The following is a 17,006-nucleotide window of genomic DNA, read 5'->3' as shown; positions in this document are numbered from 1 at the left end:
ATGACTAAAAAGAAGTAAAAAGACTGAGTGGTTAGAGTAGCTGAATTTAGTTTTTGATAGACTTCAGAAATAAGAAATAAGGTTTGATTTACAATATATTTACAAAAATCTATAAAAAGATTGTCCTGATTAAGCTTCGTTCGCCGTTTTTTTTTATAGCCGTTTTCTCAAAATATGACATTTCAAGATGATGTTTATCGTGTGTTGCTTTTTATTATTCAAAATCAATAGTTTTACACTTAGATATAGGTGATATTGTATTGCAGTACTGTAAAGAACAACAGAGTCAGCGTTGTTTGGTCATATTTATTATTTTACATTTCATCTGAAGTTTTGATAGGAAGCTGAAGAAAAAGAGTTTCACTCACACATAATGTAGCTTGAGCAGCAAAAAACATACAATCAAACAAGTGGGAAACAGACATCAACAATATGCTATGTGCAGACATCCCAGCAGTACCGTACAGATCCATTATAAAACTACAATGTTTTTTCTTCTACCGCCACCCACTAACTAAATATTTCTCATGTAAACTTTGTGGATGGCCGAATATTTTTATACTTTTAGTCTAAAGTCAACCAATCCTGAAAATATGAGCCATGCAATAATTCACTGAAAAGACATACAGGGGGTATAGCACTAGGTAGCCAAAGTGATTTTCTTTAGTTTCTGACGTTACATCAGAAGATCTCCCAACTACGGAGCCCGGGCCCCGACACATTCACCGCCTGCCATGTTTGTCTTCCTCAATTCTCGTCTACGTGCAAACTTCCAAACTTCTCTCGTCCGCCTCTGCCTCTACATCTCAATGGCTTGTAGGCTGTCCTCCCATCTTTTCTCTTTTCAATCTTAAAGAAAATCCTTAAAACTCACCAAAGGTCCTAACAGTAAACATGCTTCTATAATATATAAAACAAATATTTTCAGTAATCCCTGTCCCTCAGTGTTTCAAATGGAACATGCTAAAAACCCAGAAAGCCAATGTAAGGTAAACATATTCATTTACATTAAAAGGAAAGGAATACTGAAAGACATTGGGCAAAGTGTATCTTATTATCATTTCAATCGTACCAAACTAACAAAAATGTAATTGATAGGTCATAGCAAGCAGATGCAGCTGGTGATTTTCATATTTAACTGTAAGAAAATGGCATTTTATTCCAACAGAAATCCCCCCCCCCGCTAAAGTTAATGATTTGATGTTGCCTGTATAGTCAAGTAGCATGCAGGAACACACAAACAGCAGTCTTTAAAGAGGAGTGGAGATCTCTGCAGATGCTTTAATCCTACAATAATGGGAGTGATGGTATGAGATTCGACTGGATATTTTTTGTTCAGTCTTTTTATCTTAGTTGGAGTGTTAAAGGTCCCATGACATGGCCATTTCTACTGATAATAATTCCATTGTTGAGGTATACTAGAATAGATTTACATTGTGCAATTTTCCAAACTCACATTGGTTTCTCATACAGCATCTCTGTATAGTATGTGTATTCACTCTCTGTCCTAAACGGCTTGTTGGAGCTCCTGTCCCCCCCCCCTCCCTCCCTCCCTGTGAGCCCAGTGTGCTCTGATTGGTCAGCTCGCCCACTCTGTTCTGATGAGTCCACCACCTTTACAGCGGATCACCAGTGATTATGTGTTACAATGGTGTTAGCAAAATGACACCAGTAATGACAAACAGATGAGAATGCTGCGTGTTGGCGGGACGTTGCGAGGCTCGCTGCTGCGAGGAGCGGGCAGTGTGAGCTGGCTTACTGGTGTGTTTCCTGGTTGCTGTGTGGGGTCGGCGAGACACAGCCCGAAACCAGCCCGAGCACACACACACACACCCGCAGCCTGGCTGTGAGTCTGTGTGTGTGCTCACACACAGACTCACAGCCTCGCCGCATCCCGCCGTCTCAGGCTGAGAAATCCGCGGAGCTGCAGCTGCCTGAGAAAAGATTGAGTGTGTGTGTGTGTGAGGAAGTCCGCGGATTGGTCCATTTGGACCAATCCGCGGACGTAACGTAACGGCTCCGCGGATTGGTTCTTTTGGACCAATTGGTCGATTGGGTCGTCGTTACGTCACTTGGTTCCCGGAAGAAACAAATGGAAAAAGAAAAATCTCCAACGAGGCGTTCTGGGGCAGCATAGACAGGTCTTTTCTGTGTTAGAGTTTTACTCGCTACAGGGTGTACTTTGAGGGTTTGTGACTCTGCAGACCGTTTACATGCATAAAAAGCTACATAACACACAAGGGGACGGGTAATAACCCGGAAAAGCATGACATGGGACTTTTAATGCAGGAAAGGAAGTGAGTAAAAATCTCGAGTCAAGTCATTCGGGTCAGGTTTTCTCGGAGTGTTCACATCTAGGTAGTGCATGGTTTGGTTTGGGGTGGAGTGGAGTGGTTGCATGCTGCAGTCCAGGGTGTGGGCGTGGCATGGCTACAAGGTGCATCACTGCGGGTAAACAACAGTCAGCTGACAGTCTTATCAAAGGTAGCTTGGGACCAGCATCATGGAAATTCTTAGCTGGTGCTTAACATGCTATAGTTTGGGGTGGAGTGTATCGGTTTTCAGATGAAGGTGGAGTCCATGGTGCTGGTGTCCTGCGCACCGCGGGCTCGGGCCTCAAAAAGCTGTTTTATCAAGGCCGACTTCTCCTGCTCCAGCTGTGTGATGCGCTCGCTCCTCTCCGTCACCTCCTGAGAAGATTCAAGATTCAAAGATTCAAAGGTTTTAATGCCATATGCACATAAGTTACAGTGTAGAAATGGCATGAAAATCGTCTGACCCAAGCTCCTCCAACAATGGAACATATATAATAAAATACAAAAATACAAATAAAAAATAGTGCAAGATGTCTATATACACGTAAATTGAATGATATATACAAGAACAGAATGTAAAATTTAATATTGTACATTAAGATGAAATTAAATACGGTTTATTATGGTGATAACTATTTAGATAAATAAGTAAATTGCAAGTGGACAAACAGATGAATGTTTATCGAGGCACAGAGTTCAGAAAATGGATAAAGTGATTCACTGAAAACATCCACTGACTGGTAACTGTTAGTGACTTCTATGTATTGGCAGTGTGCAGACTGGGTCTAACCTGTGTGAGGAGTCGGTTCTGGTCCTTCAGTCTCAGGATGGCTTGTGGGGGAGCTGGAACCGGGGGCTGCGGGTTAGCGGCGGTCTGAGCAGCGCTGGAGGGAAATGACTGCTGAGAAACAAAGAGGAATCAAAGAATAGTTTATAATCAACCTACTTGTTAAATATACTCAGCTTCCCATAATCATGTACAGATTGGAATTCCCCTGAACTATATTTTGTGTTTGAGTATTTATACGAATTTCATACGAATTTCCCAATAGCAAGTGTTTTATACTAAAAATCAGTCCGGCAAACTCAACCGCCCCAACTCGGTACCGCTAGTCAATTGTCAACGTGTGCTGTGCTAGTGAATTGTCCGACCAGCCCACTTCGGTACCGGCCCACCGGGAAAACTCCCGGTATTCCCAATGGCCAGTCCGCCCCTGATTCCTAGGCACAGCAGTTAGCATACTAACATGCTCACAGTGACGTTTACCTCCTTGATGATATGATAGAAAATAATAACTTTGTCCACACATATTTAAAAACAGGACTCTTGGTTTTAAAAGATTACATTTGACCAGGTGATCTTCAAAATGAAGAAGTCCATCCATATGATCATTTATATTCACTATAGATGTAGATTGTGAGACATTAAGAACATTTAATTTAGCTAGATTTACAATAAATGCAAAAGATTAAATGGGGCAGTCAGCACTCACCATCCCAGAGCAGGAAATAAGGTCATTAAGGCAGCGGTTGACTTCTTGCAATTTGGGTATTAGGACATTCATGCGACTCTGATTAGCTTCTGTGAAGAAATCCTGTGAGGAGAGAACATAAAATACATTATGTAAATACAGCAGTGGTGGATACAAGTAGTTAAAGGTCATAAAAATGTCATTATAAAGTGGGATGATTATTTAACAAACCAATGACAAGCTTTGGTAAAGCAGGTTAATATAAACTAATAAGGAAATACTCTGAGGAAGAACATTAAATATTTTTTTAAACAATATATTAGAAGATATTCTTTTGCTGCCAGTGCATATCAAAAACACTGAAGCACTCCGTTAAGAATAAATTACTTCCTTTCCTTATCCTCAAAAAATAAATGCCTTCATTTTGCATTCTTTATAACGGTCAGAAAAGTCTGATAGTTTTTAGGTTTAGAACAAAACAACCAAAACACTCAGTTCAACAGCTATACATTTGTATTATATATATCCGTTTGATATATCCTCATATGCCAAGATATTTTCGACATTTGTCCTTCTATCTATATCAATAAAACTAAAAATCATCAAACAACAAAACACAACAGGCCTCATCTCCAATACTTTATATCTGAGCGCTTTAGACAGTGAGCTTGAACTGACCGTGCAGTGGGAGTTCTGGCCGACCTGCCTCTGCCTCTCTGTCACATTGTGGATTTGGCCCTGGTACCAGTCTCGGGCCCGCTCCACCACCTCCAGGCCCGCCAGCAGAGAGTCCTTCTCCTGCTCCAGCTCTTTCATTTGCTTCAACTGTGTGAGTTAAAGGTTAAAAGGAGGGGTAGGTTGTTGAAGAGTGAAAAAATGGGGGCACAAAAGGGAAACATTTGATTAGAAATAGTCAAATAAAATAAAAACCTGAAGTCATTTTCTGTATAGACCTCACTGAGGCAGCAAACGTGTCATTGTAATCACTCGAGAGATTAAAGGGGCCCTATTATGCTTTTGGGGGTTTTCCCTTTCCTGTAGTGCAGGGGTGCCCAATACGTCGATGTCGATCGCAAAGGTAGTGTGGGTAGATCGCATGGCATTGAAAAAAAAAAAAAAAAGTTTGCCTATCATCCATCCTTACTATGGCATTTGCCACTTGATTGACGTACAGGTAAGCCAGTCTGAGATCTCATATTTTCTAACACGCAGCTCACCATGCATGCGTGGTCAACCGCGCCAGCTGCAAATCACCGGCGAGCTGATGACCTAGTTAGCCTTCCAATTTATACAATTCTACTTAAGAAAGGGTATAAAATTGACATAATGACCAAACATTTACTGAGTTGTATTATGCCATACGGGTTCATGCAGTTATGCAAGGTACACCAACATAAGGTATACTCAGTATATATATAAATAAATATATGTTTAGCATTTTTAATGTAGGTAGATCATTTTGACTTGGTCATTTTAAAAGTAGCTCCCAAGCTGAAAAAGTGTGGGCACCCCTGTAGTTTGTTATATAGGTTTTTGTGCATGTAAATGGTTTGCAAAGGCTTAAATCCCAGAGTTCCCTCCAGAGGGAGTTTCTCTCCCACACTCCCCCCCTGCCTGAAACACCTCCATTGGACTCCTTTATTTACTTCCGCATCATAGTGACATCACTATGTAACACCTGCGCTTCTATTGGGCAGCGCTCCAACACATTGTATGTGATAGGCTTAGGGACAGGACACCTCTAAGCGATTGACCAATCACAACAGAGTCAATCAGCTAACCAATCAGAGCAGACTGGGCTCTGGTTTCAGACAGAGAGTGAAAAGAGGTGCTGCAGCACAGGCAGTATGAGAAAAAGAAAGAGCTCTTTGAACATTAAAGCATGGAGACATGTGAACCTGGAAATAATAGCGTAATAGGGCCCCTTTAAGATTAAATCTAATCATTGACGGCGGCCAGCAGTCTGCATTGGTAGACAAACTCCAATCTTTTCACACAAGGGCATCTGCAGCCAACTCTTTTGTGCTGTCCGAGACAATGGTGCCGTATCAATTGTGCCGGACTCTCTCCCATCCTGAACAATGTTTAGAGGAGCAATCACCCGGGTGTCATGGCAACCGCACAGCAACCTAAGAATGGGGTAAACAGCACTTCAACTATGGCCGCCCCAGTGTGTGAAAGAGAAAGAGATGTGTGTGTGTGTGTGTGTGTGTGTGTGTGTGTGTGTGTGTGTGAGGCTGCATTGAGTTGTGCTGACCAGGCTGTCCACACTGCCACAGTGCAGGCCTCATTGCTGGCATTCAGCCACCTGGTGTGTTATCTTTCTATCCACCCATCGCTCCATCCCTGCATCCCCTGTGAAGCTCAGTAAATTCCCCCGATCATCGCTCATCAGTGCTGTTTAAAAAGGTTGCGCGAGAAACTTAAACAGGACAAGGGATTTAAGAGTCTGACATCAAATCCTGTGCAACATATTTGTGCTCTTTCCCAAAGAGCCTAAAGTGAGAGAACAAGAGAGGAAGGGGGGGTTTTAGGGAAGGGGAGGGGTATGAGAGGTCCGTCTAGAATGAAGCATGACCCAGTGTCAGGCTTCATGAATATGCGGTAGGTCCACAGGCAGGAAAACCCACTGTTTATAAAAGAAAGAGAAAACACACACAGAGAGGGAGCAGAGCAGCACATGGCTGAAAGGTTAGGGAAGAGTGTGTGCATGTATGTTTGTCATGGCTGAATGAACAGGCGTGAATACAGTACAACAACGCGCATACAATAACATGACGCCTGTTGCCCAAGCTGTTCGACTAAAAACACAAAGAAGAACATAACGGCCTTTCAAACTGGATCTACAAAGCACCACGAAACCGTGTGTTCTGAACATCAATACAACAGCAGCTCAGAGGCAATATACAGTTCAAAAGTCCCTGAAACAAAGACAGGGTTACAGCCGGACGAACAACCCTGGATATATCCTAATACATCTGTCCAATATTCTTTTCGATCAGTTGGTCAACTGAAACAGTATAAAACCTAAATATATTCAAAATAGTGGTATTTCAAAGAGAGAAAAGCAGCACAAAAACATGACCATGATATATTAGTACTTTTTCTCTGTTAAACCAATCAACTAATTTCATCCACTCATCAACCCATTTCTGCATATCCTAAAACTGAAGTATTACAACACCCCCGGTTAACACTAATGAAAAGACCCAATGTCCTTGGAAATATCATTTTTTTCTTAATTGATATGCCAGTTACTCTTGAGATTAATCACTTAGTTGTTACTTTAGGATATATAGAAATCCATCAAATTCTAGCTTTTTTATAAAAAAGGACCGAAGATATTAAGTTTAAAATGATACAAAACAGAAAAAGTAGTAAAGCCTCACATTGCGAGACACTTAACAGTACATTATTGGTAGTTTTTCTTGAGACAACTTGAAACTTGATTGTCGATAACATCCTGGCAATCTGATAACTACTTAAGATGGACAACACCACAGAATGTTAGAGCCATAGAACAAGCCCTAAAGTCCCTAAAACCAGCCTAAATAAATAGTTCATCTATTTCCCCAATCGTATTTCTCTCAACTCAAAACAACCTGGTGCATATCTAGCGGATGTTGAAATGTAATCATTACAAAACCACCACAAAGGCAAACTTTACTATCCTGCATCTCTTTTACCATCGCTGTCTTTCTGCCATCTGTCTCCCCCTCTCTCCCTACTCACCCAGAGGAAAAAGTGCAGGGCCTTGCTGCTGTACAGGCCGCTGCTGAGGGGGATGAACACGGTGGTGTAGGCAGCCAACACGGCTGTCCAGGCTGGGTCGGGCCGCCCGAGCGAGTCCTCAACTTCCACCAGGCCCCTGGGCCCGACCCGGCTCACTACCATCAGGGCAGCAGGGGGCCAAATCGGCCTGGGTGGGAGGGCCGGAGGGAAGGGGGAGGAGGAGAGGGGCAGGGAGGGAGGGGGGGTCGGTCAGTCTGCCTCTTCTGACATAGAGGCCGAGAAGGAAAGAGACGGAGACATAACCAGGGAGAGAAAGAGAGCTAGAACAGAGTGAGAAATGGTGAGGCAAAGGGGAGAGACGCAGAGTGAAGGGAGGCATGGGCTCCGACTGGAGGGTGGGAGGGGCAGAGTCAGGGGGAGGCAGCGAGCCGAGGGGTGGGAGGGGAATGTGGGGGCCAATAGAGAGGGAAGAGACTCTACCAGAAAACTTTTTCCTGGAATTTTCCGGCTTCTACTGTTTTCTTTTTCATGTAAATACAATATTTCCTGCCCTCCAGGCTTCATCACTGTTATTTCCAATCACACCCTAAAACATTGTTTAGACCTGTCAGACCTCTGTCTCTCTGAACGTCCTTTGCTACTGATCCTCTATCCTTTACCACAGCAAAACAACTCAAATACTAACAGATACCAAAGAAAAATCATTCAAAATGTGTCATGTGTAACATCGACACAACACTTTGACTGAAGACTCAGTTCTTTCTAATACAGTGGAAAGAAATTATGTTCTCAATAGCCGCGTTCACACCGGAGTACTTTTCACCGTACTTTTCGCGTTTAGTTCCGTTAGTACCCCTTATGTCGCGTTCACACCAAAAAGAGCACTTAATCTAGGGAACTTTTACCCCCATTTTTAGTGCCTGCTGAGAGATCGTACTTTCCTGGGGGAAAAAAGTGCCCCAGTTCTGATTGGCTGGGCGAATTGCAAACCACGCCCCGTACAACTCTGAAATGTTTTGTAGAGCCGCCATTGTATTATCCTCGCATTAGCATTATTAGCATTAGCATTCGCCCAGTTCACAAACGCAGAGAGGCTAACTTGTGGCAACACAAAATAAAACATGGGAGCGGTGGAGATGAGGAGGTGTCGGCGTTCTGGCGATTTACTCGGAAGGCTTCAGTAGAAGCTGTTGGGAGTCCCAGCAGCTTCTACTGAAGCCAGTCCCCAACTCCGGGGACTTCCGGCCGGGGACTCCGGGTGGCAGTATACGCCGTGAAGTTGTTTGCGGCCTGCCAGTAAACCCAAAGCAGAAGAAGACGAAGTGACGTCAGCGGCTCATTTGCGTAATCTTCCCTCAGGGAAAAGTACTCCGGTGTGAACGCGATCTGTACTAAATGCCCTGGGGTAATAAGTGCCGGGGCACTGAGTGCCGGCACTAAATACGGCAAAGTACTTGGTGTGAACGCGCCTAATGAGCAAAGGAATAAAGCCATCCCACTGACTGTTAACCTGTTAAGCACTGAGCCTGTTTTTCAGGTCTCAGGCTCGAAAATGACATTCCCAGAACAAATGACCATATCTTCCCTTCTAAAAGGGTTAAATTAATAATCTTTTTTCTCAAAGTAATGATAAACCTGTGAGTTGGATGTAGAAAAGTCAGAATCAATATAGATGTTTTTTATTTTAAAGAAAATTCAGATTGAACATAGTAAAAAACTGTAAATTATAGTGTCCGTCCAAAAAATCTTTTTTACTTATAGTGAAAACTACCCTTGGATGATGGTAAGGTACACTAAAAGCTTTAGGAATCCAAAGTACAACATATAATAAGTACCCTGTATCAAGGTTGATGCAAAACAAGTGACATTTGACCTTTTTAGAGAGGTTTAGCAAAATAAACTCCACCTCTGAGGTGATTTGGGTGGAAATGGGGGTTTTACCATTTCTCTGGAACCCATTGGTCGATTTTGGTGATTGACATCTCTTTCTGACCGTTAGAGCCAATAGAATCGAAGGGGAATTTCCCCACACACACACATGGTCAAATAAAAAGGTGGGGGCTTTGCGCATGCAGGTTTGCATCAGAGTGAACCTATCTCTCGCTCTGACATCTGGAAACGGAAAAGCAGGTTTAATGCTTATGGATTATCAGAAATCATTTCAAAGGGACACAGACACATTGGATTAACCTATGGATTAACTTCAGCAGCGTTTTTATAGTTTTAATGCCATTGAAGACCACTTTTGACCAGACAACGACACAGGTAAGCCATGTTAGCGTTTTTAGCTACCTAGCGCCACATGTTTTGATGTCTGTTTTTGTTTATAAAGTCGCGAGTTCTTATCATAGAGTGATAATGTATGTACCCATCGATTCTGTGTCATCTCACGATGCGAATCGATGTGTTGGATGTGCAGAAAGGATAAATAATAAGGTTTTATGAGTGAGTTTCGGTGCAGTAATCTGTTAGCATTTTTCGCTCGTTGCTAATTCAGAGGCTCAGCGTTAGCATTGTGTTTTTTTTTTTGGACAAATAAATACAAATGATCAGTTAGATGAGTTTCTTCCCGTAACATGGATATAAAACATTCATAGTTTATTAAATGTTAAGATGCCCTCAGACACTGTTTCCTGCAAGATGTTGCGGGAGGGCCCCGGTACCGGGGTCTCTCGGGCTTAACAGGTTAACATACTTTGATGTTATTTGTTTGTTCTGTCACGAGGGAAAAATCTTTGTTGTGATATCATGTTGCTTGATAAACACTTAAAAGACTGTTTTGCACGCAGGAGTTTTTTGTGTTAGTGGAAGACAGTATCAGTGAAAAACTGCATTATAAAATACAATGAATATTCTTTATTTATTAGTGCCTTTCGTATACATTTCAATGTTCAATTCATTTAATACAAGTGTATTGGAATTCAACAAGCAGTCTTTTTAAAGCAGTATTCTGAGGGTCGGCAGAAAGCCATTTTTATCTATCTATTGCAACATTTGACAGTGTTATTGCATATTTTCCGACATATTGTGTTGACCTAGCTGTAATGTAAACAAAAAGAGAAAGAAGAGTTTCCAAGCTGCAGTAACATCTGTTTTTTTTAGGTTTTTATATTTGCCTGGCCTGTGATTTTACCTCAAGACCAAAGGTTTTTAACTAAAATAAGTGGTATTGTAAGAGAAGCTGGGTGTTTTACAGGTAAATAAATAGAAACTGGGTGGATCCACAGAAGACCCACGCATTACTAATGTTGACACATACCTGGTGTGCTGTTCAACCAGTTATTAATGGGAAAAACTGTGCGCATGTACAGCGCTGACATTCAAATCTGATTCTAAGAGAAACATAGGTTAGGCTCAAGCCCAGGCGCGTGTGTGTGTGTGTGTGTGTGTGTGTGTGTGTGTGTGTGTGTGTGTACCAACCATTCCGTAATCCACTCCGTTGGATATGGTATGCCTCCTCTGCTCATCCCGACCTCGCCCATGTCGCCTGGAGACACCGGTAAATCCTGATGCTGATTCGCTCTGGGATCTTGGTAGACCTGATTTCCCAACACCTAGACAAATGAAAAACACACAGATTGAATCAATTGCGACACTGTGGTCTGGTATGCACTCAGCAGTTTGACTTGTAGTCTGTTGAACATAACATAGAAAAAAATACACTGTACCATTTTTTTTATGAGGACAACTAAAAATATGAAATGCACTTCCTAGAGGCAGTGCTTTAAAATAATTACACTGGGCTTGTAATGACACATGCATGCAATTAAACAATTATGTCTGTTTTCTTATTCAGGGAAAACTCAAATTGAATTATCATAAAAAGACCAATTGCCAGATTTACATTCAAGGTAATCAAGGTAAGTCTCAAAATTCTGACTCGGCAACAATTTGTGTTTATTGCACATTGTTTTAAGTCCATCAGCAACAGTAATCCATCCGTTTAAAATGTAAAAATAAGTGTATTGTAATGCATTGTATTTGATTCTTGGTGAATAATAAGTGCATTTCAAATCAGTTCCTGGTGATTAAAGGTGACATTTAATCTCCTTGGTCAAAAAACCTCCATGCCTGCAGACAGACAGTAAAGAAGAACATCTTAAGTATAACAGATAAATCATTTATTAAGACACAGCAATGCGTTCCAGCTGCCAGTGTGCACCACAGGAGGGAGCTGTACTATCAATCATGGTCCCTTCTTTGATTACCTTACTAGGATGAGTTCAGTGGAGCAGAAGGAAATATGTGAAGTATCTGAGTTCAAACAAACTTCAGAGAAAAGATCTCAGGAGATTTAACACAAGACTAATCCTTGAATTAATGAAACATAAACATTTCAACAATTAGGGTAGGGCTTCCTAAAAAGGCTAGTATGATTTTTTTTTTATCAAGAGAGCCGACTGAGTGATTTTGAATTTGTGAAGACTAAGATGCATGTCCACTTTAAAGTAAAAACAGGTATTTAGATGTGCGCTTCTAAACTTACTTTTACCTATGTTGTGCTTTGGGAAAAAATGACAAGCAAATGCTATCTGCCAAAAAAGAACATGTGATATGATTGAAAGCTATTTAATAGACCTTATGTTGAGATTGTTTAGTAAACTGCCAAACTCAAGGACGATTGTTAAAACTCAACTCAGTTGTTATAAAGATAAAAAGAAAATATGTCTCTCTCTGTTGGTTTTCCTACTACTCTCATGCAATCTCTGCTGCTGTGTGTTTGTACCTTTTCAATGCAGTTTAAAAAACATGTTTGATGAAGAGTTGTGAATGGTGTGTGACCTTGGCAAAGCATCTCAGTGGTATTTTTTCAGTGGTATTTCCCACATATTAACTGAGGTATTTTATCAGATTTTAACTCTTGAGTGAACACCACTGCTGCGTTACAGAACCACAAAAAAAGTGATGAGAGTGGCAGGACTGTGTGGTGATGGTGTTGGGGAGGATTTCACCACTGCAGTGATTCAGTGAGCCATGGCCTGTCTGCTGTAATCTGTCCTAATCCAGCAGGGTTTGGCTGCATGAGAGAGATTAGAGCATGGACATTACCCAACAAAAGTAAGGGGACATAATATATTTGGACAGCACTTTTTACATTCAGACAAAAAGGGAAATAAATAATATGCTGCAGGGATTTTCTACAATACAGCCACAAAAGCAACTGATGTTTAACTGTAAAAAGCATAACATTTGATATTTCTAAATTACAATAATAGCATTATACAGGCCTGATACACATATAAAAATGAGGATTTATAAGTAAGTAACAAGGTTTAACAGTATTGCACAAATGAAATGAGAACAATGAATGAGATGTGGTATATGAACGAATGTTATTAAATACTGTAGCATTAAGATATACTTTTTATATTTATTTTTAACTGACAAAAATCAGACAAAAACTACACAAAGTTATGTGATCTATTGGCCAGGCAGTGCACTTGCGTACTATTTCTCTATCTGAAAAAAAACACTCACTTACACATGAGTGTAATGCAAGTGTTAGAAGCTGTGAAAGCCCTGAGGGACGAGGAATGTGCAAGTGTCACTCTTATAGCTCCGGACAGGCCTGGCTATAGACTCTAGAGGGATCATGCAAACTCGAACAGACGTGGTGTGTGTATGTGTGTGTGTGTGTGAGTAAGAGAGAAATGTGAAATAGCTCTCCCTATAAATGTGAGATAAAGAAGAACGAAAGTGAGTTTGTATGAGAGCGAGAGATAATGAGCAGGCAAACTGGGAATTTACTCAGCAGCACATGATCCAACCTACATCTTACTCACCAAAGAAAACTGAACAAATGCACGTGCATACATCTGACCATTTTCCTTTCCAGAGTCAGCCAGGCCATGGCAGGAATGACTCTGCCTTCTCTACAAGGCAAACCCTCAAGATAGATACATTCTGCAGGAATTTCTGACACGACCTCTGACCTGACCTAGGGTTAACAACCACAATTATTCAACTAACCAGCAGTCACTTAACCAGGGCATGTTTAAGCTGTGACATAACACTGATATACCTGAGAAGAGTGTTGTCAAAAACCAACAATAACTGTTGTTGACCCCCCATTAAGGATTTAGAAAAAGAGTGCCTTTTAAAGTTAAAATGTTTACATGTCTAAGGCTCCCTCTGGATGACATTTGCTGACATGCAAATGAATGCACACTGCAAATGGTGTGCACTTGTATGCACTACATGGATCAGTGCATCCAATTGAATTAGAATATGAAATCGAAGCTGGAAGACTGCAGTGGACTTATCAACGCAGTTATGCACATAATCAGGTGGCTTGTTCATGTGAATTTATTTTCAAGTGTATTTTGCTCTGTGTTCTGGTGTGTGTTCGAGGACACATATACTCTATCTAAGATCGAATCATCCTCATGCATGTTTTTTGGGGTCCAGATAAGAATTTGTCTTTGTTTTAAGTCAGCAGCAAATTGAAACTAAGGCACAAGTTGAATTTCATTTCAATTTTTTGACAACTTGGATGGGAGTGAAATGCAGATACAACTGCAGGTTGTAACTGTTTTTTTTTTAATATAATTATAATTGAATATGTGTGACTTTTGTACAGTTATTAAGACAAAACAAGCCATTAAAGACATCATCTTGTGCTTTTATGGAAACCACTTTAGAAGGAAATGAACCATATTTGTTTTAAATAAACACTGCAGCATTAGTTGAGCAACAAATGTATCAAATCGTTGTGGTATAGTATACCACAAAGTATAATATGTAGATATAACTGCATGACATCATCCTCTGTTAGAGCTGTTGATTGGCATACGAGATCAGAGCTCAATTGCATTTTGTATTACGAGTGTGTGTTGATGTTATTGATTTTAACACAACAGGTTAATTAGTTATTGACATGAGTCCTAATGAACCCAGTGAACTGTCCCCAAACCCCCTCACACACACAACATTATAACGATTCACTTTCATGGTACCACTTACTTGATCCTTGTAGCTGCGGCGACTCCAGAGCGAGAGACTCAATGGACCTGACCCGGCTCTGCTGCGGCTGTATGGGTTTGGGGGCATGGCCCGGTTCGGCCCGGTAACCCCCGGCCGCCGGAGCCCCTGGGTTCTGCTCCAAACCCCGCACGGGCCTCTCAAAGACCGCTGGGTACCGCACCGGTCCACACGCCGGGTACCCGGGCGCCTCCTCCAGCCTGGCCCGGCTCTGCAGGGAGGAGGTCCGGTGCTGCAGGGTGTTGGTCACGTTGCTCGGCCCCAGCGGACGGACCTTGTTCTCCACCCGAGTCCCCACGCTGCATGTGGACAGCGGGGCGGGCTTCTGCTGCGGAGCCTGCTGTGGGTGCACGGCGGCGTGGGCCTTGAAGTGGGCGCTGTGCTCCGGGTTGAGCATGGAGTAGCGTAGCCCCGCGACGAACCGCTCAAAGGTGAGGCAGCCATGCGGTGGGGTGACCCTCCGGAGGCAGCTCAGCACCCCGCCGGGCAGGTCCCGGGTGTCTGCCCCCTGCCAGCGGGTCTCTATCTCTGAAATGTGGACATAGCCTCTGCCACTATCATCCAAAATGTCAAACAGGGTCCTCAGGCTGTGCAGGAAGGCTTTGGGCAGGCCATCTGTTGAATAGTCCGACTCTTTAGGGTGCACTTTGGCGGCTCTAAAGCCCTCCGTGTTGCCTTGATACACTTCTTTTCTTGGTCCAACTCGGCCGTAAATCGCCGAGGTCCCGTTCAGTTTGCAGCCCTGATCGGTCACTATCAGAGCCATGAATGAGCTGATAATGCACGCCGACTAATCAATCAAAAACACACAAGTTCGCTAACTTTGTATAAACACGCAGCACAGAGCCCAGAACAATACAATAAATACAAGCCTACTGAGCAGGAAAATACATGTCCTAATAAAGCTTTTTAGGCTGAAAATGTCCTACAATTCACTGTTTTGGTCGTCCACCTTCTAGTCGAAACTTCGCTGGTCTGATCCATACTTTCCTTTTTCTACCCAGGACCGCCCTTCAAACGGCTGTGCGAGAGCGTCCCAGGACAACCGATTGGTCGCGGTGTGCACGAGCTCAGCGCTCATTGGTTCAGGCTTGAGGTAGGCTCCAGTTTGAGTTGTGCTTTTGTTATTACTAATGCTGAGACGTTATTCATAAAGACTGCATATGATCACCCCCCCCTACACATAATCACAAAGAGCTGGATAGACTATCACCTTACAGCCCACACACACAGCGGTAATGAGGAGCAGAGCCCCTTTGTTTCATCATGAAATAACTTGAAACTTTGTGTGGAATTGAATATGTCATTTCAATGGTTAATAGTTAATCCATTTATGTTGATTATATGTTTGTAAAATCCCTGTAAAGTTAAACACACTAATGATTTGATGGCATATCTGACTGTCACAGTAAACCTTGTAATATAATTTGCTGTAATGTTGTGAAATGTCTTTACCCATAAAGGTCCCAAAGAATCCTTCAATGTGGATTTTTTCGTAAATTAGTTTAAATGTAAAGCTTTACATTTGGAGATAAACAGCTACCACTGCCAGAAGGGCTATACAATTGTCATCTGAAAAATAACTAAAGCTGTCAGAAAAATGAAGGGTATTAAAGCACAACATGTACCTTTATGATGAAGTATAAAGTTACATAACATCTTGTTATGTAGCTTAATTACATGTTTTGTTTTATTCCTACCATACCCTATTTTACCCCTTTTTATTTCCATTACCTTGGCTCTCTACAAATGTTTGAATTTGTGTTTAAATGTCAGTTTTAGGGGGATTTGTAACAGTTTCAATTGTAAGCATAAATCTGTTGATTGATGTTGTTACACTCAAAAACAGCCCAAATGGGTTTACAAGGGGCAACAATGACAATGTAATGTCATGTAATGCTATCTTAATGAAGTGTTAATGTGTGTTTCTTCCCCCCTTTTCCCCTGCATCTTGGCAGATTTGAGATGATGTAACGGGATGTATTACCAGTCAGGCTGGAATAGCTGAAATCACTGTGCTCCACATCCAAGCACACAACTCAAATCCAAGTTTCACACAAAACACATTGCAAACATCTCTGTTTTCAGGTTAACCTCTTCTGTTTTCTCTTCGTTTAGTGGTGAGTCACACATGTCTGTGCACAGACCCATGTTTATCTCTGACCTGCCCAGACTTGAGCTCTCTTCTTGTCGTCATCTGTGAAATCTTCAGCAGTGATTAATGTCAAGGTACTGCACTTTCACAAAAGACTTCCTGTAATTGACCAACCTGTTGTACCAGGTATTGAATCACACATGTTTCCATACTTTGATTTCACTGTACTTTTTTTTTATTAGAAAAGGGGTTGAACGAGAGGACACACAATCAATAAATCCCCAATTGCTGCTCCCCCTATGAAGGTCAATCACACACCAGTTGTTATTTTGTTAACACATCAATTTGTTGGATTGATCATGACCTAGGGCAAGAGAGAGATCTAATACCCAATAATAGTGCTTCAGAGTA

General features: G+C 41.9%; 1 protein-coding gene across 2 annotated transcripts; it reads right to left on the bottom strand.

Moving 5' to 3' along the window:
• Positions 1–2,110: 2,110 nt before the first annotated feature.
• Positions 2,111–15,491, bottom strand: sapcd2 (suppressor APC domain containing 2). Of its 2 annotated transcripts, none has more exons than XM_034123373.1 (6): positions 14,483–15,491; positions 10,940–11,073; positions 4,466–4,612; positions 3,809–3,910; positions 3,106–3,213; positions 2,111–2,690 (listed from the first exon to the last, which is right to left on the bottom strand). In XM_034123373.1, the coding sequence occupies exons 1-6, from the start codon at positions 15,264–15,266 to the stop codon at positions 2,562–2,564; spliced, it is 1,404 nt and encodes a 467-aa protein (XP_033979264.1). In that variant the 5' UTR covers positions 15,267–15,491; the 3' UTR covers positions 2,111–2,561. The 2 variants fall into 2 exon arrangements, with proteins under 2 accessions (XP_033979264.1, XP_033979263.1); XM_034123372.1 differs by having other exon boundaries at positions 2,113–2,690; positions 3,106–3,216.
• Between the last annotated feature and the right edge of the window lie 1,515 nt (positions 15,492–17,006).

The sequence above is a fragment of the Trematomus bernacchii genome, unplaced genomic scaffold, assembly GCF_902827165.1.
Source record: "Trematomus bernacchii unplaced genomic scaffold, fTreBer1.1, whole genome shotgun sequence".
NCBI lineage: Eukaryota > Metazoa > Chordata > Actinopteri > Perciformes > Nototheniidae > Trematomus > Trematomus bernacchii.
This window is presented reverse-complemented; position numbering and strand designations above follow the sequence as displayed.